The 26466-nt window shown below is 41.5% G+C and overlaps 1 protein-coding gene across 8 annotated transcripts; it reads right to left on the bottom strand.

Annotated features, from left to right (window-relative positions):
* Positions 1–157: 157 nt before the first annotated feature.
* MLF1 (myeloid leukemia factor 1) lies at positions 158–25742 on the bottom strand. Of its 8 annotated transcripts, none has more exons than XM_075570563.1 (8): positions 25581–25732; positions 12954–13110; positions 10276–10320; positions 8145–8234; positions 5934–6062; positions 4831–4990; positions 4090–4231; positions 158–2581 (listed from the first exon to the last, which is right to left on the bottom strand). In XM_075570563.1, the coding sequence occupies exons 1-8, from the start codon at positions 25625–25627 to the stop codon at positions 2551–2553; spliced, it is 801 nt and encodes a 266-aa protein (XP_075426678.1). In that variant the 5' UTR covers positions 25628–25732; the 3' UTR covers positions 158–2550. The 8 variants fall into 8 exon arrangements, with proteins under 8 accessions (XP_075426678.1, XP_075426679.1, XP_075426681.1 ...); XM_075570564.1 differs by having other exon boundaries at positions 8145–8231; XM_075570566.1 differs by lacking the exon at positions 12954–13110 and having other exon boundaries at positions 25581–25742.
* Positions 25743–26466: the final 724 nt, after the last annotated feature.

The raw sequence follows: 26466 nt of genomic DNA, 5'->3' as shown, positions 1-26466 counted from the left end.
TCTCTCCGGTGGGATCCATAGGTGCTTGGCCTTTCACTGGTGGTTGCGGATGGCAGCAGGAGAAGGTAATCTATAGCCCACCCTCCTTACTATGATCAAGCTCATTACATAGGTACCCGTACTGAATGAACATATCAAAAGCACTCAAGGAACAGTGTCAAAAAGGTATATGGAAATTTATTCTGCAATATTACAGAAATAAAATCTAAAAACAGAAACATAAGTATATACCCTCAGTCCATGATAAAGGTTATTTCAACCCCTATGGATATTGCAATGCACCCAGAGCCCCTCTCGTAGTAAAGGAGCTTAATGCAGTCACTGGTCTGGATCTAATGCAAGTTTCATCAAAATGTCTTACATGTTATTGCAAAGGAAAACAAAAGTCAGACAGGTCAAACGAATAACAGCTCGGCCATTTACAAAACGATCACAACTGTTTAAATCAGCCCCTTTTTATTCCACGTGATGTGCTGCTGAACAAAGGGTTGTGCAACCTTGCGCCTATCATATTGACAGACTGGCCAGTATTCCAAGCTTTATACAGATTGTTACATATGGACATATTCAAGCTGTAGGGTACTAAAGTACACACACATCATCTTGCTTGCACTTCACCTGCACAAGTGATGATACAATACATTCTAAGTGATGATGCAAAGGACGCCATAGGATACAGATGTAGCGAGGGTTATTTCTCCTGCGTTATGGTAGCATAGGTTGTGATATTCTGCGTTATCGCTGCCTTTAAATTCTATGGAAATACCGATATTCTGCATCAAACCCAATATTCTGCATTATCCGTAGGTAAAACAAAGCTGGCTACATCTGTACTCCAACAATCGCAGTAGATGGAGTATTACCATTACCAGGTCTTGTTGCTCACCAGGAATTGATTTTCTCTGCAATTACTTCCATCTTTTAGTTATGTTAAAATGCACATGGTCACTTACACAGTACAAAAGATTTGAAATAGGACAATGTATACAACATGCAAAGTGTTTTGCTCCTGATGTTACAAATCACTTGTAATAAACACTCACTGATTACCTGCTGTACTTCTTCAAGCGAAAAATTAGTTTAAGTCACTAACCTACATTCAAAAGTTGCTACATTCTTATAAAGAACTTGCTTTTATTATCCTCCTTAGATACAATCACAAAAATGTTTATGGTTGCATAGTAACAGTTCATACATTTCTGCGGGGTTGCACAAAGGTTTATGATGATGTATCACATAGCTGTTGTGTTTAACAAATCAACAGAGAAATATCGGTTTACTTTTTCTGCTTCATTAAAATATCGTTTGGAAGTTTCAGAGCGAAGTTTTATTGCAGACTGCAAGATGAATCACTGGCCTAAAAACAAACACACAAAACAGCTAATATACAAGCCTGTGCAACTAATGTTGTTAAGTAATAAACAGATAGGGTCGTTTATCAAAGTCTACCAGCTGCAAAAATATGGCACCAGCTTTAGCACCCAGAAACCGACTTTGGTTGGAAGAAGACTGCACCAGATTTATTAAGGAAAAACAGTTTGTGTTGCTCTCGGTTTGCAGCTGGGAGACTGAGGAACGATTCCCAGAATTTCTACAGCTCTAAAGCAGGGATCTCAAACTCAGTCCTCAAAGGCCACCAACAGTCAATCTTCTATGCATATCCCTGCTTCAGCACAGGTGGATCAATTAGTGGTTGTCGACTGAGCCACCTGTGCTGAAGCAGGGATATCCATAAAAGCTGGACTGTTGGTGGCCCTTGAGGACCGAGTTAGAGATCCCTGCTTATGCCGTACAACATTTACATTAACCCCTTTGCTGCCAGAAATGGATTGGGATATTTTGCCACGACCAAAATGCCGCCGGGACACCACCACAGGGTAGCTTGCCGCGGGACATTTCACTGCGATGTCCAGTCCGCCGCGTACCCTACCAACAAGCCAAGCCCGGTCTGCTGCTCCGACAACTGCATTTTTAAATGTTCCCCCCGTGGGACATTTAAAGATGGCGCGTCGGAGTGACCTGTCTAAGCAGGGTGGCGTTTTCGTGCGGAACATTAAACATGCAGTTGTTGTGCGGGTGGGCGCGGCAGACGTGGCTTGTCAGGTCGGGTGTGTTGCGCTGGACGACGGACCGGCACAGGAGCGGACATCGTGACAAAGTGTCCTGCGGTGAAATGTACCTGCGGCGAAACACCGGCGACATTTTGGACGCGGCGAAACATCCTGCACCGGCCAGGAAGGCCTGCAAAGCACGACAGAGAGAAGCATTGCTGGCCTCTCTGGCAGCCAAGGGGTTTGTTTCTGATGCACATTAGTGTGGATATCAGTGGTTATATGACGGAGCATGATAGGCAGGTTCCCCCCCCCCCACTCCCCAACACTCGCGGTGACTCCATCATAAGAGAGATCGGTCTTATCCAGCACTGATAGCTGCTCTAAATAAAATGCAAAACAAAAGAAATGCGCGTCAATGTCTCATTTATTGTTCGCAGTTACAGAGGGTCCTTCACATGAAGGTGCCCTGCAGAAACACTTGGTCTTCCCGAAATTCCTACAAGGCTATTTTTGTGATGGACCTCTCCCTGAAACAAAAAAAAACATTACATTTTGTTAGCAGATCGGGGCCGATTTCTCCTTTAAATATCCCTACTTGTGATAGGGTATCCAAACCCTTTATTTATTTTATTTGGACGTAAAGGATTCTGGGGCAAGGATTCAATTTCCTACCATGTTCTTGTATGTTTGATATATTTTAAAATTCCTTGTGTTCTTATATCAGTACTTTAAAGCACTGCGTATATTGCTGGCACTATACATATATATCTATACACTTCTGCTTAGGAGTCTGTTCAGAGCCTATACCACTAAAGAATAATCCTGTACTAACCTCTAGCTTTGTTTTTAAGTCAAATAGCACCAGTTGTGTATGCAACGCGACAGAAGATATAGTGTACAAGACATAATGCAAAAAGTATAATATAAATAGGGACAAGTGCAACAGATATAGATGTAAAAGTTGTAAGGAAAGCCTGCTCCACAGGGCTTGCCAAGCAGTATATTGGGATACAAACAGACAGAAGGTGCTGTGGAAATGACTTATTATGTAGGCGAGTTTTCAAGGTCGGTTTCAACTTCCTGACTACTTTTATTCATATCCTGAATTCATTCTGTAATTTATTTAAAAAGGAGCAGTTCGCACTGCTTTAATTAAATATATATATTATTATTATTTTGAAGCAAGAGGTCTTTGGAGCTGAACTGCGTTTGATTTCAGCTCCAGGTACCTGGATATACTTGCCTCCGTAGGGATAGGGGGTGCCGGAATTCAGTTTAAATGTCCCGGTCACGCGGGCCAATAGGAAGACACCAGGGATGACTTCAGGGCTTCCTATTTGCACCACGGGACATTTAAAGCAGCCATATTTTGAACCAAGCCAGGGCTTCTAAGAGAGGTAACGGCACCCCATATGGAGGTACGTATCTCAGGAAGTAGGTGGTCTCCGGAGAAGAAATTAACGCGGTTCCGTTCCGCGGACGACCTGCTCCAATCCTATTGCACAAAAATAATACATTTAAAAAAGCCACGATGACTCCTGCTTTAAACATCCCTGCTCCATTTCTAGGATATAGTAATAGGGGAGGGGTATGGGGGGCATGCCAGAGTTGTTGGTAGTCCTAGTTGCATAATCTTTCGATTAAAAAAAAGTAGGACTCATTCTGTAAAAAGCCCTTTGTAAAACAGTCCTTGATTTGAGGATCTAATCCAGGCGTGGCCAACTCCAGTCTTCAAGGGGCTTCTGCAAGTCAGGATTTCAGGATATCCCTGCTTCAGCACAGGTGGCTCAATCGGTGGCTCAGTCAAAGACTGATATCCTGAAATCCTGACCTGCTGGTGGCCCTTCAAGACTGGAGTTGGCGACCCCTAATCTAGTTACTCAAACGTTTTACTAAACATGTTCTGAAACAAAGCTGCCAGGGTAATCTGGGTCTGTCATTTTATCCCTTGAAGTTTGAAGCTACGCAGTCAGCGTTGTAATTGAACATGCTTCTTCAAACAGCATTCAAATTTTTTTGGACCCCCCAATCTCACCTTCTTGATACATGTGCAGGTCCCGTTAATGCAGCACTGTGGACACTTTTGTGTTTCGGGGCATCTATACGTGATCTTCTTCCGGTTGGCATAAACTTGGAAATCTCTCTTTGCCATTCATCATCAAACAATGGGGCTTCCGCTGTATCACAGAGACACAACATGGGCATGCTTAGCAATTCAGTCCACAAGGTGAAATATCACCTTAGCTATACCTATCTCATGTTTTGTTACTAATAAATAGCAAAGGCATCAATGGAAAAACAGAAAGTCTTTTTAAACACAGTAATTTATTGGTGGTTCATTTATTCATGTTCAACATGGTCATTGTTTAAGTGCGTCACCCATTAACAGCAAGCAGCGGGGGGCCACATATCACCTTGTAGCTCGTGGACAAATGCAGAAGAGTTTCATGGTTTGCGATAGATGTCAATCAAAAAAAATAAGCTCAATAGTTACACTGAGCAGAAAATTCATACAATTCAATTTATTACATATTTCAGTTGATAAAATTCTACATCTATTCTGCAACAATTCCAAAAACAGCGAGAGTTTAGCTATGTTCTGGCCAAAAATTGATTGAAAACTAAAACTTTAGTTCACCTTCACATTAAATGCTTATCAAACATAAAAGCGGCCTACATTTTCCTGAGTTAGGGGAGGACTGCTTCATAGTATGTAGTTGAAGGCCTGTTATCTTTTCTAGAAGAAACCTTTTAATTCTACATGTTTGCGACTCACATTCATCCAGGTTGAGGAATTCCTGGTTGAGTTCCTGATCCCCCGTTTTCTTGTTGTTCGACTTTTTGACGACATGGGCCCGATCTTTAATGTGATGTCCAACAGCTATTTTTTCAACCCCGCTTTCGGAATCTCTGACTGATCTCTTTGTTTCTTTAATCTGTATGGCACACAAAGTGTAGGGTTTGTTTTTATCTACTTTTTGAGTAGTGAAGGGGTTTGGTTATCATCAAATAAATCACACCGTCAAGAGGGCGATTAATTCATTTAACAACTTCTGCAATTCCTTATTGCAATCCCCGCAAAAGAGACCTCTCAATACACAAAGATTCTCAATGATACCACACGAATGAGATGAACAGACCCACAGCATCAAAACGGGATTAATGAATGTTAGGAACAGACAACTTTATCTTTTTAACCCTAGGAAAACTGAACCAAAATATACAAAAATAAATCTTAAATTATTTATTTTATGTCCCTGACTCCCATCTCCAGGCTTAACCTAAAAATACAACCCACAAGGCCTTAAACACTCTACTAACAGGATAATAAGCATGTGCCTGTACTTTCTATATGAAACAGCAACTAATTACTACACTGGCATGTTGACTGACTGGAAATTCTTGGCTGCTGCTGCACTCATAGGTATATTATTAGAGCCGTTTGATAACCGAATGCTTCTTTCAGCCCGGATGACTGGCAGCGTGCTATTTTCTGCATGCACAGAAACGGGCATTAACCTTGCTTCAGGGTTTACATTTAAAATGTCTTAACGGTATAAAGTACAACAGCTGCAAGAAGGGCAACTAAAGGCCATCTTTAAATGAAACATTATGCAAGCAACTGAAAGGTATGTGCGTGGGCATACGAGTTCATATGTCCTTGGTGCCATGGCAACACAATCACTACAGAAGGCATAAACTATCTTGTTAAACAAGTTAGAATAAGAAACATATGTATTTTGTTATTGTATTCTTTGCTATTCAATAACACTTTATGGTCATGCTCTCTTACTGTGTAGCCTGTCATTGGCCTTGAATTTTATTTTAGGCTTTAAGAATAGGATGAGAACAGTACTGTGGACGCTCAGTGATACTCACACCCCCAGGAGCTTTGCGGGTTTGACTTGTAGCTTGGAAAACCTTTGCAGGTTCATCTCCAGTCTTGGAATATGTCATAACTGACGAAGACCTGAATGAGTGTGTGTCGGGTCTCTCCGATAGTCCTTCCTGAGACAGGCAAAAACAACGAAAACTTAAACAAATACAAAAGGATAGCCATCTTCATTTGTGGTGCCCAACGCCATGAAAGAACAAAAACTTTCTGCGCTTAAGTACGTGTAAATCAGAAAATAAAGTATATATATATACACTTTCACGTAAAGGGTTAATTCATTGTTCATGCAGTGTAGCACTGCTTTCCAGCACACATCTCCCTATCCCAGGTTCAGTTTCTGTTCCCCCTAATGATTTGTGGTATTTATATGTATAAGCTTATTGTTGCTGCATTCCACTTCATACCACTGCTCCTTTTTAATGATTTATATCTGTATGTGATTAATACATTTTGATATTTTTTGTATACTAGAGTGCTACTTTGGGGATTTTTTTTTCTGTGTTGGTGTATATATATATATATATATATATATATATATATATATATATATATATATATAACGTACATCTATCACGCACTGTAAAAACATAACATTATTGAACTTTAAAAATGAATCCATTTTTTTACAACTGTAATAGACGCTCGTCACTTTGCTGGCTAATGAAAGGGTCTTTGGCATTCCCGAATTACAGAGCTTAAACTATTTTATTTGGTAAAGCAACCCAAAAAGGTGTGGCCAACTCCAGTCCTCGAGGGCCACCAACAGACCATGTATTAGGGATATCCCTGCTTCAGCACAGGTGGCTCAGTCATTCTGACTGAGCCGCTGATTGAGCCACCTGTGCTGAAGCAGGGATATCCTTGAAACCTGACCCGTTGGTGGCCCTTGAGGCCTGGAGTTGGCCACCCCTGTCTTAGACAGAGCAGGAATTAAACCCTGAATGTGAAATGATAAAAGCACGTACAGACACGTATTCCCATTGTGCACTGTAACTTTAGTACATGGGCTTTATTTACTACAGTAACACCGATATGGTTTTGCACGGCTTCACCGTTTAAGATGTGCGCTATTAAATATATGGCCCGGCGGCAACGATGCGAGGTTAATCTGACCTTTGTGGCTGTCACTCTGTTAAGTGCTGCTTATTATACACATGCCCCGCTGTTTTGGTGTGTGTACGTTCCTGGAAGGGCAGAGCTGAGCTTGTGAGCCCACAGCACGATTATAGTACGATGATCCCAGGGCTAGTGTGTCTTGTGTGCGAGTGAAGATTAGAATATTTTTTTTTATATACTGAAGATGCAGCATTAGAAAGCAGATAATATTACTGTATTAAAGTAGGAATCGCTCAGATATAGACTTGGCTGATGTACACATATGCACCTCAGACCTTGGGTCATGACCAAAAATGGGATAAGGCTACAATTGAGCATATGTTAAGGGCAATCTTTTTTTAGCAAGTAATACAGCAGAAAAAAAAGAGGAAGAAAAAGCTGTGTGTCTAAGCCAAGATCAGGTAGAGAGTGAATGGTTTCTTGGAAAGTTTAGACAGGACGTTTCTTTGGCAGTTAGGAGATGATTCCAGGAAGACTAAAAAGGTTTTGACCAGCAATCGTCAGGAGAAACAGTGCATGGAGAGTCTTTATCACAAGGGTGGGCAACTCCAGTCCTCAAGGGCCTCCAACAGGTCAGATTTTCAGGATATCCCTGCTTCAGCACAGGTGGCTCAGTCTTTGACTGAGCCACCTGTGCCCCCAAGTCTTTGACTGAGCCACCTGTGCTGAAGCAGGGATATCATGAAAACCTGACCTGTTGGTGGCCCTTGAGGACTGGAGTTCACCACCCCCAGCTTCATCAGGTCATACGAATACGGATTCACTTGGCACCAGCTGTAAAGCGGGACTGGAAATGCAACAGGTGACATTTTCAAACCCACTGTGCAGCTGAAAGACACACGGCCTGATTGCCAAACACCAAGGTTTTTTTTTCCATGGTTGGATTGACAAAACCCGAAACCAAAAATGTTGTGTGGTCAACGGAGAACAATATAAATAACACATCCTGAATGTGGTTTTGTGACGAATTTTCTTCACATTGAAACTGAGCTATTACAATGTACAGTATTGGGAAAGTCTTAATTTTCTCATTCACTCTCTGTTGGTCAAAGAGTTTAATTCGAAAACAAAGAACTTACAACATGTCTGTGCATATCTATCATTCTGTTACGCATGCTTGCCAGCTCACTGTCCACGGAGTGGAAAGAATCCTTGAAATCAGTAGTCTGCTAGGGAAGGAAAAATGGCTCTTTATTAGGTTAAAATAACAAATTAAGCTGATCTTTAAAACATTTAGAGTTGACTGTAGCTTAAATCGAACATGGAGCTTTTGTGTGTCCTATGCTCACAGTTGGAGATTGGTGGGGAATTTCAGATAACCAAAAGGACATTGTGTAACCAAACTCTTACATTGTCCTATTATCATTAAAGCACCCCAAGACATTAAAAAATAATGAAAATGATTTTAAAAAAAGAGTCCATGAATGTCTGTACAGGTAATTTACAAAAACATCTTCACCCATAACAAACTCAAACAACTAACAGCGAATGTAATCACTCAGCATTCACAAGGTAGCAGAAAACCAACCAAAGAGACATGCGTTTTGTATACTTCCTTATTAAGTAAGTTAGTAGTGTTGTGCAAAAAGACCCATAAGCAAATGCATTATATACTGAAAGGATGCAATATGTTGAGATAAATATTTGATTCATAGTTGATATAGAAGTTGGTGCACGATCACATGAAGGACGTAAGGATATAAAGATATCTATACATCTACATTACTGTCAATATTGTGATTGTGTCCTCATCTTCCCTTCTACAGGGGACAAGAAGGCACAGACCAGGTGTAGGACCGGCTGGAAACCAATATCGTGGGTTCAAGACTTCTACATAACTGTACAACACTGATCACTGGAGTAACTACACAAGTGTGATTGTTCCTCTTTGTATAGGCAATGCGCCCCCATCTCTCCCATCCTTATTAGCCTTCTGAGGGGGACATGGCGAGCGAAGGGCAGAGAAAACGCTTGTTACGCTAGTTACAAAAGGTTGCTCTGTTGTAGACCAGTTGTAATATTTTAGCATAATGTTACCTTATTAAAAAGCAGGCAAGTTTGTTTTGATTACAGTGTACTACTTTTGAGAAGGACATTAGTAAGGTAGATTTAGTAAACATTTCAAAGGCAATTTATAGGACATTCCATTCTTGTGTTAGGCAAGTTTCATTACGCAATCAAGTAAAACTAAACGGAACAACCCGCAAGCAAGAAGATGCCTCTTGCTCTGTCCCTGACGCAATTAATCCCCTTTCCCACCTCTACTGTATTCAACGCTTTAATAGAACTCAATAGGTGCATTAGAGCAGGGGTGTCAACTACAGTTGATGAAGTAATGTTGCTGAAATGAATATACTGTTGATGTTGCTGAAATGGACCCGGGGGGGGGGGGGGGGGGTCTCTGGAGAAGGATTGAAGGCGATGTTCTGTTTCCATTTTGTCTGTTGTGTTTTCGGTTTCCATTTTGTGTGTAAGAGTGAGTGTGTGGTTTGAATGTGTTTTGCTCACAGTAGATTTATGACTGTGTCTGATGTAACGCCCACATTCCTGGTAACAAGAAGTGTCTGGTTCCTATAGAGAACTGTTTTAATCTAGTTTTAACCATGGTTTTAATAATCTGTAAAATGATTGGTTTAAGAATTAAGGAGTGGTTAGCATATTCTGCCTGGTAACCTATTTTGAACAAAGGAATACAAAAATGTATAAAAAGGCTGTTTGGACACTCCCTGGCAGAGAGTCTTATAGACTTTTGAATGTGTATGATCATACTCTGCAATAAACTTCTCATTATCAAATGAACCCATGTTTGTGAGTTTGCAAACATTGACACAGTACTCAACCCCCCCCCTCCCCCAACAGGTCAGGTTTTCAGAATATCCCTGCTTCAGCACAGGTGACTCAATCGGTCCCTGCTTCAGCACAGGTGGCTCAATCAGAGGCTCAGTCAAAGACTGAGCCTCTGACTGAGCCACCTGTGCTGAAGCTGGGATAACCTGAAAACCTGACCTGTTAGGGGGAGGGAGGGGCTTGAGGACTATAGTTGAGCACCCCTGCATTAGAGAACTGTGTTTAAGGGTTGCTGGAAAACACCCTGAAATTGCACATTGCAAAAGCCCAAAATGAAAATGAAGCAAAGCATTAGTTAGTAGTGTATGAAAAGGTCACATCTACTGACAAGAACTACAGGACAAGCCATCCGAGTGTACTAACCATGCCAGTAAAAGCATCAAAAGGCATATGGGAGAGACTGGAGGCCTGAAAGAAAAGCATCAATTCATATCAATATCCCTGTGGAACCACAGACATGATGGCAATAGAAATTGGTGGAGGACGTCAAACCCAGTTACTTAGAATCCTGCGTGAACATCATTACAAAAAACAAAAAAAATCTGATATCTGCAGCAAGCAAAGAATGCAGCCAATGTACCCAAGAACTAGGACTATTGAATCAGCCTGTAATAACGTATATTTAAGAAACTATAACATATCTTGCATCAATACTAAATTATTGGGTGTACTGTATAAGTAATGAAAACAGCAAATGCACCCTATTTTTGTTTTATCAACTTCCCAAACATAATTGGCAACATAACACAAGAGCAAGACACAAATGTACAGTGGCTTACCAAGCGAGTCAGCAAATTATAGGGCAACCATGAGAGCATAATACATTTTTGGTGTTATATATATATATATATATATATATAACACACACACACATATATATATTTTTTTTTTTTTAACCTTAAGGAGAACCTTGTTGAACAGCAATAAACTTTATGTGGCTCAAGAGCTTTACAGCAGCAATCCCGCCTAAATGACATTTATTTTTATTACAGCATTCGAACCGGGGCGAACTTACGATTTTGCCGCCCTTAGGCTGTGGGCAGCCCTCCGCCCTAGACTAGTGACGTCATGTAACGCTGCGTTGTCGCCATGACGATGCAACGCTACAGGAGGGTGCCCGCGCCTGGAAAAGGTAAGGCCTGGGACATAATGCCGTAAACAGTGCGGAGGCGCGCTGAGGCTCAGGGAAAGCGGTGCTTTCCCTGGCCTTACACAGCGCGCCGTCTGTGGGCGTGTCGGGGCGGGCCAGTGATGTCACAGAGCTGGTTCGCCCTAATTGGGCGAATGCTCATGTGACCGGCCCTGCGCTCCGGCGAGTGCCAAATCTGAAGACTCGGTGAGACACACGCTTCCGCAAGCGTGCGCGAGCCCCTGCTAAAGCCGCTCTCATTGCGGCTGCAGGGGCTCAGTGCCGAGCAGCAGCGCGCCTCAGCACGGGTCAGCGCATAAGCGCTGACCATGCCCGAGGCCTAAGGCCTGGGACATAGTGCCTTTAAAACGTGCTGAGGCGCGCTGAGGCTCAGGGAAAGCGGTGCTTTCCCTGGCCTTACACAGCGCGCCATCCGGGGGAGGGCCGGGGGCGGGCCAGTGACGTCACGGAGCTGGTTCGCCCTCATTGGGCGAACCGTTCACGTGACCGGCCCTGCACTCCAGCAAGCGGGGAAATTTCAAAACGCCGTCAGACACACGCTTCCCCAAGCGTGCTGACGCGTGCGCGAGCCCCTGCTAAAGCCGCTCTCATTGCAGCTGCAGGGGCTCAGTGCCGAGCAGCAGCACGGCTCAGCGCATAAGCGCTGACCATGTCCCAGGCCTAAGACAGACAGACAGACACACTTTCTCCCCAAAACATTGCTGCTCTAGGCTACAGCCTACTCGGCCTAATGGTAAACCACTGCCTCCGAGGCTGAACCATGCTATTGTCAGCTGCAGGGGCCCCTGGTTCACGATATACTTACTGGGGAAGTTACCAGTGTTACGGTTTTTCTTAAGCGATTTAAATGGCTGTGAAGCAGGAAGCTGCAGCCCAATGACGCTGCGGCCTCCCATTAGCACGCGGGACCCGCAAGGTCTGGTGCCATTATGTTTGCCCTGGAGGGAGCAGAGACACCGGTAACTACGCTGGGAATTGGTGGGGTATCTGGAAATAGCGCGGTTCAGCTCAGTGGGCACCAAACGGTTCCCATGCAGTAAAAAAAAATAAAAAACCAAGGCAGTGGGGAGCGAGGATTGCTGCTTTAAATTACAAAAAAAAAAAGTGTATTTCAAAATGATTTACTGCATCTATATCAGTTCATATGTTAGATGCCAGAAAGAGATGAAACTTGGCAGCTTCCTTGTGACCTGCCGATGACTGGTTCTTCTAAAGCCACATTTATTGAGCCTCACATATCTAAGTTCAGATTACAGTGTCTGAGACTGGCACCGTTCCATCACCCCCTGTGGTGTCTTTATTCTTGGTCTAAGATTCCAGTGGGTTCATATTGCCTCGGAGATTAACCCCTTCTCTGTTGCAAACATAAAAATTATAACAGCTAAACTGTGCTTCTCCATACTGTCAAATACTGTACGCGTCTGCACTCCGGTTTCTTTATTCTGCAGGCAACTAAACAAACTGCAATGCAACAGAATTACAGAGTACAGTAAACTGGGGTGTTAAATATAGCGAATGGAATAAAGCCAAGTTTGCTTTTAACAGTTACACAGTGAAAGTATAGGCACGGACATCTGTTACAGAGGCTCAACTGAGCTAAGAATGTGTCTGTAGTGGGAATCATCTGCCTTGCCAGGTAGCTAAAACAGTTAAATGGAGAGTAGAATTAACAACTGTTTGGCGGTAAACTATTATAGAAGTAGCACTGGTAGAGAACAGCTTTAGTTTCTTACCCAGTGAGGAGAAAAGCTAGTCAGGGCAGTTAAAGGTGACTTTATAGTGCCATACGAGCAAACATACGCTAGCAATCACATAGTTAAAACTATTATGACTATAAAGTCTTAGCTGATGACAGCGGCGTGAATTGAAGAACTGCTTGGAAAGAACGTACTCTGTGATCTTCCCTCAGCGACACCTGGGAATCATTGTGCCCTCTGCGACCCTGTGATCTGCCATCTGTGATACGGAGGAATGGGTCCCGTCCAAAAGGATCAGAGAAACTTCTCATCATCTGCCGCACATGCTCTTGGTGCGCAGTAAAGGGGTCCCTGGGAGAATTGGAAAAGAAACCAAGAACATTAACATAATGAACACTATGCAACCGAATGGATACATCGTGCTTGTTTGTGCTTTACAGTTTGCACGTCAGGAAGACAACATTAAGAATTAATATTGCTTCATGAAATAACTGATTCATCAACGAACGCAGCCAGGAAACATGCCTCACTTTCAATGTACAAACCTTTCTGTGCCTTAAAGCTGCCGTTCAGGCAATATCCTGCATGTGTGTTTTTTTTAATAAATCAGTTCTGTAGTAAGAAAAAATACTTTTAGCATTTTCTGTTTTTAAAAAAAAAAACAACTTTGAAAGACCAATTTTCTTGTATTCTATTTTAACAAGCCTGCTTGTTCCTATAGCAACGATTTACATTCCCCATATTTAAAGATGTCGCCAAACTTTGCCGATCAATAGACTGAGCACAAATTGACCGGCAGCTATGCCGTTCTTTAGGTAATTAGAGATTGCCCACATGAAACTATTGAAGTAAAAAAATTAATTTAAAAAAAAAGACTGAACTGCAGCTTTAAAAGCAGAAGTATGTGCCACCAACGCGGCTTCTATTTTTTAAATATGATGCTCCGTTCACGAGATATAAGCAGTTAAAATATGAAGTGTCCGGGAGCTTCAAATGGAGCTCTCCCCAGAGTCCGCTGCAGTGTAACGGTTACCATGGTAACTTCAGAAGCTAGAGATTAACTTTCTTATTATGATATTTTTATAGACCATGACATGATGGGGGGAGATCCTTGCATTACAGGAGTTAAACTCAAACTTCAAACTTCAGGGGGCATTGCAGCTTTAGTCGCAGACTCCATCACAGCACCGGACTTGTGATACTTTTGTGATTTAAGCAGAGTTTAGCATAAACACCCCCCCCCAAGAATGCATCGTGTAATCAACATGGGATACATATATTGTTTTGACTTCTTTAAAAAGAGCAGAATAAATAACTAAATTAGATATTTATTATATATAAAATGTGACAACATTAAATTAGATTACCTTTTCACTTCTCTCAGACATGCGATAATTTAAATGTTTTCACAAATGTATTTTTAGATGCAGTCTGAGTTTCAAGAACTAACTTGTCCTGTCTAGAAATCTGTGCCCTTCTAATTTTAACACTATTTATTTTAAGGGCCAAACCAGTGCATAACATGCCAACATCTACCTATTCAACAAATAAAAAACATTTTAATTGCAGTTACTAGTGGACAATATTCGATCGTTTTTTCTCCCCAATCATAAGTTGAAACTACAAAATGTCTCAAAGATGTCTCGACTGATCAGACACTTGTTTCAAAAAAGTATTCAAATGCAGCCACGTAAAACCCCATAAAGCCTCTTTACTAAGCTTGTAAAGCTGAAAATCTAGTTTTAAAATTGTACGCCACAGTACTCGGGATATATCTGTTCGTCACTTGTCTTTAATTAGTCACAACTCTCATTCACAATTTATGACTAACTGACGGGCTGTTAGTAAAAGAGAGAACATATGCAATAACTCAAAGAATAATCCTGTACTAACCTCTAGATTAGAAGTACTGTATGATCCCTTGTTCTAGTGCTGTATTGTGTTTTTATTCAAATAGCACCAGTTGTGTATGCAACGCGACAGAAGATATGGTGTACAAGACATAATGCAAAAAACAAACAACCAAATGAATGATTATTACGAAGTATTTACAAGTTTATTGGGTTAATTATCAAATTGAAGTTTGTTAAATGAGTATCAACGACACACACACACACACACACACACACACACACACACACACACACACACACACACACACACACACACACACACACTTTTTTTACCCAGCATTTTATTTTATATATATATATATATATATATATATATAATCAAAAAATAAATAGATGATACCGTTCTGTGGCTAACGAAATGCTTTTATTTGTGCGAGCTTTCGAGATATACTGATCTCTTCTTCCAGCAGTGTTACAATGAATGAAGCAAGAAAGGATAACTTAAAAACAGTGATACCTCTACATGAAAAAAAAATATATATATATATATATATATATATATATATATATATATATATATATATATATATATATATATATATATATATATATATATATAATATAAAATGATGGGTACAAAAGTGACTAAAAACATCCACCGTACAAGTGTTTTTTAATTTGATGTATGGTGGTTGTCGCTATTTTACCCCATAACTTTTATTTTAATGTGTGGTTGAAACCTATCCCAGCTTCATATTGCAAAGCCAGTATAACCAGCCTCACACTGATGAGACACAAAAGGTTGAAACTGCTGTGGGTAGGTAGGTTTACTGTGGAATAGGATGTTTGGTCACGTCCAAACCGCTGCTGGCGCCCTGCCACCACCACCATGTTGCTGCTGATAAAACCCACCGCTGGAACATGTCGCCGCGTCCCAATTCGCCACAGGGCACCTCGCCACCATCTTGAAATGTTCTACAGCCGCTCCCACCCTTGTCGCAAGAAAATGTACAGATTCATTTATTACATTATTGTATTTACTAAAACATATTTTGCCGGCACTGGAGGGTGCGCCGAGCGTCCTGCTTAGTGGGCACGTTCACACATGGTGATGTAGCAGCAACAGGACATTTAAAGATGGCGGAGAAATTTAAAGCAGCAAGGTGCCCTGCAGCGAAATGTGAAGCGGTGACGTGTCTCAGCTTCATCAGCGGCGACATGGTGGTGGTGGAGCGTCAGCAGTGGTTTGGTCACGGCCAAACATCCTAGACCAGGTTTACTGGCTATACACGTCTCTAACCCAGGCAGTGCTGAAAAGTCGTGTAATGCGGCATGCATACGCTTGTAGGGGTCCCATGTTAAAATGGATTAAAAGCAAAAGATGACACTGGACACATTTGCATGTGATTACCCAGAATACCTGGCTGCAGTGGAAACATTGTATGCCAAGAGATAACGGGGAACAGCAGGGCTGAAGACCTGTCTGAGACATGTGAATGTGCTCACAAGTGATATTTTTATTAAATGAGTATGTATGGGGCTAGGCTGCCAACTGAAAAACTTGGCTCACTGAATCCCACTCGTACAAAAGGCCATATGCTACAACCAACAGAAATTATACACATGCAAAAAGCCACCCTAAATCTTAGCGGCCATCGGAAATTCATGGCCACCTGCTTTAATATAATTGCGTTCATCAATAGGATTTTGGCATTGGTCAAAAAGCAACATTTGAGTTTTTTCTGAGCGGAGAAGTTACCTATCCCTCCATCAGTCAGGTCCTCTATATCTTGGGGGTGCAAACTTTCCCTGCTGCACCAGCCCCCCCCCCCCCCCCCGCCCGCTCTCCTTCCCTGCTCGTGCCCCCCTCCTTACCTTTGGTGTCAAATGACACTGTGATGTCATGTGACCCGGTGGCGTCATTTGACACCGCATTGCAGAAGACAAGGAAATGGAAGTTGCAGAGGCCTCACGTGAACGCTAAACTGTTATAGAGGAAATGTTACAATGTATCTTTATAGGGACTGATCAAACGCCAATGCACAGAAAACGTTCAAATCCCCAGCCAAATGGTTATCATGAAAATATTTACAAACGACATTTGCCAGTAACTGTTAATCATTGTAACTGAAATGGCATTCCCGTGTCTTCTCCAAAAGAGTTCACACAGCGTCTGCCAACTTTCCAAGATGGTAGTAAAAGAAAATTAGAATTCCATCCCCCGTACAGACAAAATCAATTATAAGATGGTTAAGTCAGCACAAGGAAGGAAGAAACATCAGTGTTATTTCTTACCATTTTTGTCTGCTGACCTTATGAAAGAGCGTACAATTATTTCTGCATTACTACATTTTATTTTGCTTACCGCATTCTTAACAGTTCCCTTTGGTGCTATTATAGTCAGGCCGATTAATGTTGGCGGGACAAACAATTGTTGTAAAAATATGTTGCTATCCCTTACAGCTGCAAATGATTTCCAGTTCTGCATTCTTTAATAAAATGTTTAGTAGAGGTCCAAACATCAATTTTTCAAGGACTCTTCAGTCACTACTGTGACTTTTCCACAACAAATATTGTATTCAGATTGGTATGAACTCATATTTCTCTTGTTTTTGCTGCCTTCTTTTACAGTTTTGTGGTCCCAACAAATATGAGCTCACAGACACTTAAATCATTAAAACTAAACTCACAACAGGTGTGTCTGTAGAGGTATCTGTACCGTGTTAGCCAAACTTAATAATCAAAAATGAATAGACGATACCGTTCTGTGGCTAACGAAATGCTTTTATTTGTGCGAGCTTTCGAGATACACTGATCTCTTCTTCCGGCGGTGTTACAATGGATAAAGCAAGAAAGGGTTTTACTTAAAAACAGTGTATCCTGGAATGTTGTCTATGACTGAAACCTATCCCTCCCCCTGTGCAGTATGCAATTTATGACTCAAGGTGTTAAATGGTCGCTGAATGTTAGTGAAATATGTTAGTGAAATATGTTAGTGAAATATGTTAGTGATATATGTTAGTGATATATGTTAGTGATATATGTTAGTGATATATGTTAGTGATATATGTTAGTGATATATGTTAGTGATATGAGAGAGAATATATATAATTGCTAATAATTATCTATGATAGCAAGTCATTATATATTTGCTCTGATAGTATTTTTTGATTGTGTATAACTCTTATTGTATATGTATACTTCAGGTTCAGTATTTTAATGCAGGGAATTAGTGATTCTAACAACACCGGTGGTAGAAACGGGTTGACTAGCAACCCGCCACTATATATGATATCCCGAGTGTCTCATGATTTATTGCCTTTGAAAAAGTCTCGTGACGAGACGAAACGCGTCAGGACAGAAGCAGGCAGCGCAATCTTTGTGGGACGGTACCTGGCAAGACCTTGTCCTTGCTAAATTGGCTAGCGGTGTGGGAGGCTTACTGCGCTCAGGCTGTCGGGACTCAGGAAACGTCCCTCGTGTGTATCCGGAAGTTCAGCTCTTACTACGAGCAGACAGCTGATTCTACCTTCTGCTGAATGGACACAAGTGGAGGATCTGCTTGAAGTACCTATTCCAGCAGGCGGTGACTTAAATGTTCACATATTGCTCTTTTATTCTGTTTGTTTGTGAGTGAGCTTTTTCCCCCCCTTCCCCATATTTTGTAATAAATGTGTAGCAATCTTAGACCCGGGGCATGGTAAAAAAATACAGCGCTGAGCCAGGAAACTTACCTCCTGCATCCGGCATGTGTGGGGCTTTGGTAAGCGTGCGGAGGCGTGTGGAATTGCAGCCGACAATGGCAACCCGTGACATGAGCACCGTGATGTGGTGCACTAGCCCCGCCTCCCGCCCCGTCTCTGAAGCGCGCTCACTGACACACATGCCAGGGCACAAAAAAGCTCCTGCTTGAGCAGGAGAGCATGAACGTCAGCACGGCTCAGCGCTGTATTTTTTACCATGGCCCCGGCCATACACTATGGTCCGTGCGCTATATATATATATATATATATATATATATATATATATATATATATATATATATATATATATATATATATATATGTGTTTGTGTGCATGTATATATGTGGGTGTGGGTGTGGGTTTGCGTATATATATATATATATATATATATATATATATATATATATATATATATATATATACAGAGAATGAACCTGCATCGCCACAACATCACACGCAGTACAAGAGACAGTCCTGTTGGCGAACATTTCTCTGACTCTGGCCATAAGATGAACGATCTGAGGGTTGCCATACTCAAAGGTAATCTTAAAACCCAGAAAGAGAGACGGTTGCATGAATACAAATTTATGCAACTGTTCGGGACACTTAGCAGTGGCCTAAACAGAGATCGAAATTTTATGAGTCATTACTTACACTAGTGAACTCTCGTCCCATGAGCGCTATAGGCCATGTCTGTACACACTGTGCTATATGTATGCACACACAGCTGTCTCTCACACATACTAATACTCCTTGTTTTTTCATCCCTATACACCAATAGGGACCACTAAGTATCCACACACACTTTTAGTTGTGCTACAAACTCTCACATTTCCACACCCACCCACACCATTTATATCCACTCCCACTCCACACACACCTTGTGTAAAGCACTGTATATACTGTGGGCTCCCCATTCATTTTTATTCACACTGATACACATACACACTCTTTCTGCACTTGCTTTCATTAACCTTTTGACACCTCTAGCCATAAATCTCATCCACACCGGGGGAAGGAACAGCACAGATAACATTCCAAGAGACACTGTTTTTAAGTATACCTTTTGCTTCATTCATTGTAACATCGCCGGAAGAAGAGATCAGTGTATCTCGAAAGCTCGCACAAATAAAAGCATTTCGTTAGCCACAGAATGGTATCATCTATTTATTTTTTGATTATATATATATATATATATATCTTGACAAATCACCCAAAAATCTACTCGCCACCTAGCCCCGCCCCCACTTTTAAAAATAGAATAAATTCCTAATAAGAATTGAGTGTGTGAGTGTGTGACTAGTCTGACTGACTGACTGGATGGGGTGACTGACTGGGTGGGGTGACTGACTGGGTGGGTGGGACCCTTGACTGACCTTTGAATGACTGACTGGGTGGGTGGGTGGGTGGCTGACTGACTTGGGTGACTGACTTGGGTGACTGAGTCGGTGACTGACTGGGTGGATGGGTGACTGACTGGGTGGATGACTGATCTTGACCAGGCGCTGCTTCCTGCTTCCCTGCACAGGGTGCTGCTTCCTTTTTCGATGCCCTCCACGTTGGGAGGTCCACAGGCAGCATTTGCAGAGCTTCCTCCCACCCCATGCCCCCGGGCCACGTGGCTGCTCCCCGGGGCTGGAGGAACAAGGTTGGCGTGTACTCACCACGGCGCGTCCCCCTCTGGCCCACGTTCCCTTCTGGTGCCCATGCGGGCAGGGAGACAGGCCTGGGGTAGGCGAGCAAAGAAGGGGTCCGGTGATTGGGAGGCAGAGCAGCCCACCTGACACCACTCATCCCTACCCTGCAGGCCAGACACCCTGCTTCACTGTGTGCCGAGACCTCTGCGCATGCGCACCGGGATCTCTGGCCGGAGTATTCATTTGCGCATGCGCCAAGCCCGAGGACCCGATCGCGCCGCCACAGGACCCCGCCGGCGGGCAAAATCCAGTCACACGTGTGACCGGAAATGTCGATAATCAAAAAAGAATAGACGATACCGTTCTGTGGCTAACAAAATGCTTTATTTGTGCGAGCTTTCGTGATACACTGATCTTTTCTTCCGGTGGTGTTACAATGGATAAAGCAAGAAAGGGTTTTACTTACTTGGAATGTATGTGTGACTGAAGCCAATCCCTCCCCCCTGTGCAGTATGCGATTTATGACTTAATGTGTTAAATGGTTCCTGAATGTTAGTGATATAAGAGTGTGTGTGCGTGCGTGCGCAAATATAAATTTACAAAGTGCCCACAGTGTATACAGCGCTTTACACAAGGTGTGTGTGGGAGTGTATACCAATAGTGTGGGTACAGATATCTATACACACACACACGTTTCCGAGAATAATACATTAGAAGAGGAGATCGTGCCCTGAAACTGGGGAAATAAGAGGAAATTGTTGCTCACTAAAGGAATGGACGCAGGAAATAATATGAATCTGGAACAGAGGAGTATTATTGTAGTTAAGATTTGTCTCTGGTAATGGCAGAAATCAGTGAGTGCCAATTTGACCCTGCACTGGGTCTTTTATAACTAGTGAAAATCATTGTATTACTTAGTATCTTAGGTACCTTAAGTCATTGGTATTCAATTCAGGACAGGGAGTAATCTGCCAGTACATACATACATACATGAATTGAACTGATCCTCTACACTATCAACTTGTTTACCAACAGCGGTGTCTTTAGGTACATTGTCCCGCTTATAAATAAGATTAGGAGGGGGATTTCCATTGCTTTTGTTGGATGAAGGACTTTGCATTTGCATCCAAGAAGTGCACAGTACACTGTCACTACTCTTCCATCAACACTTTCCGTTCACTTTATACTTAGAACACATCTTTCACTTACATCTAGGGTTACTGCGAAGCCAGAATGACCTCTTGCTAGCCCTTGTACACTTGGATAAATATACTCGTTTCTATATGAGATGGAGCTAACAAACCAGTCATCTAAACTGTGAATGTTGTACTGCAATCAGTATGTTTGCAATTTAACACTTGCAGACATGCAAGTAAATAAAGCATTGCATTTGTGTGCTCTAGTTACTGGTTTGTGTGTATATTAAAAAAAAAACTAAAAAGTTAACAGGTGTTTTGAACAAACACAGGATCCCAGTTGGCACACGTACAATAAACCATTCCGTTTTGTGGCAGTGCTGAAGTCTGATTTGAATTTACTTTCAAAAGCAGAAAGCCAAATACTTCACTGAGTAGAAAACTGGATCTATCAGGGGTGGAAAACTCTAGTCCTCAAGGGCCACAAACAGGTCACGTTTCAGGATATCCCTGCTTCAGCACAGGTGGCTCAATCAGTGGCTCAGTCAAAGAATGAGCAACCTGTGCTGAAGCAGGGATATCCTGAAAATGGGATTTGTTGGTGGCCCATGATCTCTGGAGTTGCCAGTGATATATAGAATTACACCTTAGTTTCTGTTTAGTGAACACCCCAGCCCTAGAAAAGAAGCAGAGCTGGGCATATACAGTACAAAAGACAATTGCAATATTACATGAGGGCAATCTCAGTAACACTACTTTTTGACTAATATATATATGGTGTGGTGGGTTTGTGTTCTGAGCTTACAGGGGCTGTGTGTGCTTGTTTAATATGCAGTACAAAGCTTGAAAAAGTATTACATATATATATATATTGAAGTACTGTATTGGAAAACCTGAATATACAATACAGCACTCAATTTCCCAGTGCTACATTCTTTAATTAAACATAACTGTTATTGCTTAGCTCTCTTATATCTCAACATCTCTTGTTCTTCTACACAAACTTAAATTCTCTGTAACATGTCAAGTTTTACCTATTTTTAGGCAAAACTGCTCAGAATAAGGATGACAATGTATCGACATATTGATAGAGGGATTAATAAACGTTTGCTTTTTTAAAATTCTGCTCCAGATTTCTTTATTACACATTATATAATATTGATTGAAAGATATTTAACTCTCTCTTTAATATAAATTTGGAGTATAATTTACATAACGTATTTACTTTATTACTGGCTCCCTATGCCCTGTATTTGTAATTTTTCATATTCATGACATCAAAAACACAACAATTCTTTATTTTAACTACAGTTGTGCGCTCAGCATTTGTCAACAATGACAAATAATAATGAAGAAGTATAAATATTTGCTCTAACAAGTCCAGGTATTATAAAGCACTCACAGGATGCCTGTCAGCCAAGCTAACGCACAATTAACTGCTGTCATGGGAACCATGTAACATTTGTGGCATAAACAAACTCAACTACCTGGTATCACAATATCTAACATAATTCTAATCAAGCAATCCATTTTATAAACGTATTCCAATCCAGCGATTCCCAACCAGTGCTACAAGTACCACTGGTGATACTCCTACAAATTGGTACTCCATACTCCTAGCTTTAAAGCCCGTGATACTGCTATAGACAAGGAGGGAAGGAAAAAAGTAAACAAAGTACCATATTCAAATGAATGATCCAAAACTTCCAGGGTCACAGATGGCAACAGATCTTGCGGGAACTCAATCGGTATAAAAAAAAAAGGTTGTGTGTGCTGAGCACGCGCATTGTAAGTAAAACTTCTTTGTGTTTTGTCACAGAAATTGTATTTGTGATGTTGATGTTTTTAATTCAATGAAAGCGATGAGCATAATTTATTTTTGTGTTGAAATTTCCATACTATCACTTTGAATACATGATATAATTGACTTATGATAACTAAAGTAAGATACATATATTTTGTATTGTAAAGTATCTAAATGCCCTTACTCTCAAAAGTTTTTCCTTCAATGTAAATCATAAAAATTAAAACACAATTTCAGTGACAAAACCCAAAGAAGTTTGACTTAGAAACGCACATGCTCGGCATACACCCCGGTTTTTTTTTTTTTTGGGTACATTTCTAAAAATGTTGCTATTTGCACGTCTGTATTTATACTCACTGGGAATTCCTCTAATAACAATGGCGAGCGTACAGCCGACTCTGCGCATGCGCGGCACTTCTGCGCATGTGTGGCACCCGGCAGCCGCTTCTACCACGCACAACTATTACATGGACATGACGTCACTTCTGTTACGCTTTTTCGTTACCATCAACGAAATTTGTCCCCATCAAAATTCCCTAGGTGCCACTAAAAAGAAGTTTCACTTCAAAAATACTAAATCTTTATTCAGGACATGCAGATGAATACAAAAAGCAGAAAAATCCTCCCACATGTTTCACGCCAAACTGCGCTTTTTCAAGGAGCAAACAAGCACCATATTCACACTGAATAACTGTCGTTTTGAAGTTAAATTACTGTAGTTAATGAAACATTAGTGATTAGGATTTAGATACAAGTAGAGAAACGTTAACTCCGAAACCTGTAGAAAGTTGGCAGTACAGGAAGTTCTTTCACTATGTTATGATGATACAGATTAAGCTGCTAAACACATACGGTATGTAAATCAGTGTTTACCAACATTATTTTGTTCTGTAACATCAGTACTATGGGTGTCATATTATACAATCTGTGCCATATTATCTATATTAATATCATGCCTCTGTTTACTCCCCCCCCTCTTAGTTTAAATGATTGCAATATAACTATTAAGAATACACTATTCTGCTAGTTTTCTGTGTCTGTCTGCCTTTCTTTCTCTCTGTCACTGCAACTCCAGGATGGGTGAGCGATGCATCAGGACCTTGTGTACCAATACTAATATAGGCTGGAAATCCTGGTGTGGGTAATTAGTGCTGAAAGGCAAGTTTTCCCAATCACTCTGGTCACTTATTTAAGTATGAAGACTATTCTGTAGCCCTGATTCCTTCACTCATGTTATGAAGTTATTGCCCTTGGCAGGCTAAAAATATTGGTGAGGGCACCTAAAATGTACAGTAACCTGTCCACTTGGACAAGTAGGTTGTAGGTAGGCAAGTACATAAATTAAAAACTAATTTGGTATCAAGTACTCCGAAAAATAAGCCAAGTTATTAGTGAATCATAATTGGACTTCTCTTTACCTGCTTCCTGGCCAGTGCAGTTTGAGACACATGCTAAACAATGTATTGGCACCAGTGACAGAGAAAGGGGTAATAACCAACACAACATACTTGCCTTTTCTGAACCGAGGGGGCTTCAGGAGCCTAACTGTGCTATTTTTAGCTCCGGGGAACCCCTTGGTTCCCCAGATACTGATACTGGTTTAGCTGCCCCTGTTCCATCCTAGACATTTAACAAAGGGTGGCACAGACGCCTAACAATAGGAAGCTACAATGACATCCCCAGATGACGAAATGTTTGCTCTGATCATTTTTATTTCCGAAAATGGAGAAAAAAGTGTCAGATAATTATATTGGGACCCTGCAGCTAAAAATAGCGCCATTTACCGCTGGTGGCATTCTGCAAAAAAATAGTTAAAAAAATAAACAGACATGTTGGATTGTTGCTTTAAGACAAATAAATACACAAAAAATAGGTGATGTACTGCTTTTTTGACCGCTTGTGAGTGGGACTCCAAGTACACACATACTATTAAATACACATTTTTTGCAGATTGAAGTGTGTGTGTGTATGTGTGTGTGTGTGTGTGTGTGTGTGTGTGTGTGTGTGTATATATATATATATATATATATATATATATATATATATATATATATATATATATATATATATGTGTGTATGTGTATGTGTATATATATGTGTATATATATGTGTATATATATATATATATATATATATATATATATATATATATATATATATATATATATATATATATATACTGATATACACATACACACGCACACACACACACACACACAGTGATCAGAGTACGATGGTGCTGGGTACCACTATTTTTTGTTTACTGTTCCAGGTTCCATTATATATTTAATCAGTCTTACAGCTCCCTCTCCTGTTCTTAGGGATTAAATATTGTATACAACAAATGTTTTACTCCCGTGTTTAATATGCATTTAATTTGGCAGACAGTAGACACTGCAGATCTATATATAAAACATGCAAATACATACATACACCATATACAATGAAGTATATATATATTAGTAGTGTGTGTGTGTGTGTGTGTGTGTATATATATATATATATATATATATATATATATATATATATATATATATATTAGTACAGTGTGTATATATACTGTATACACACATTTCTGGACTGACATATCATAATGTAAAATGTAAATGGAGGCGATACAGCCCATGCCCTTCAGTGAATGACTCACGAAAAGAAGGTGTCCTCGTCGAAGTCTCGGAGCAGGCTGCCGAACATGTTCCCGGTTCTCAGCTCCCAGCCGCTGACCTGCTCCCGCCGCCGCCGCCTCCCGGAGAATACAGGCAGGCAGCCAGGGCAGCAAGCTAAGCCTGTGCATCACGTGACCCGCAGCGGCGGCTCTGATTGGCAGCTGCTCCTCCGGTCCTCCGCGTCTCCATGGCAACCGCTGTCAACAGAGGTAAAGGCAAGAGGCCTTTCTGTTCTGTAACATGACCATCACTGCAGGGTCTGACCATCACTACAGGACTTGACCATCACTACAGGATCTAACCAACACTGCAGGGCCTGACCATACCATCACTGCAGGGTCTGACCATCACTGCAGGGCCTGACCATACCATCACTGCAGGGTCTGACCATCACTGTAGGGCCTCACCATACCATCACTGCAGGGTCTGACCATCACTGCAGGGCCTCACCATACCATCACTGCAGGGTCTGACCATCACTGCAGGGTCTGACCATCACTGTAGGGCCTGACCATACCATCACTGCAGGGTCTGACCATCACTGCAGGGTCTGACCATCACTGCAGGGTCTGACCGTCACTGCAGGGTCTGACCATCACTGCAGGCTCTGACTATACCATCACTGCCGGGCCTGACTATACCATCACTGCCGGGCCTGACCATCACTGCCGGGCCTGACCATCACTGAGAGGGAGTGGCTCAGTGAGTAAAGACACTGACTGGCACAGAGTTTGAAGCATGGCAACCGCTGTCAACAGAGGTAAAGGCCAAGAGGCCTTTCTGTTCTGTAACGTGACCATCACTGCAGGGCCTGGCCATACCATCACTGCAGGGTCTGACCATCACTACAGGACTTGACCATCACTA

This window comes from Ascaphus truei, chromosome 14, assembly GCF_040206685.1.
Source record: "Ascaphus truei isolate aAscTru1 chromosome 14, aAscTru1.hap1, whole genome shotgun sequence".
NCBI lineage: Eukaryota > Metazoa > Chordata > Amphibia > Anura > Ascaphidae > Ascaphus > Ascaphus truei.
This window is presented reverse-complemented; position numbering and strand designations above follow the sequence as displayed.

Bases quoted from the DNA above. Each gene is read 5' to 3' on its own strand.
- MLF1 (XM_075570563.1), bottom strand. From the start codon at position 25,627: ATGTTCGGCAGCCTGCTCCGAGACTTCGACGAGGACACCTTCTTTTC. The intron at 6,063-8,144 runs GTAAGTTCTTTG...TGCCTGTCTCAG, and splicing joins TAGATATGCACAGACATGTT to GAAGGACTATCGGAGAGACC. The intron at 2,582-4,089 runs GTGAGATTGGGG...TTTTTGTTTCAG, and splicing joins CCTGCACATGTATCAAGAAG to GGAGAGGTCCATCACAAAAA.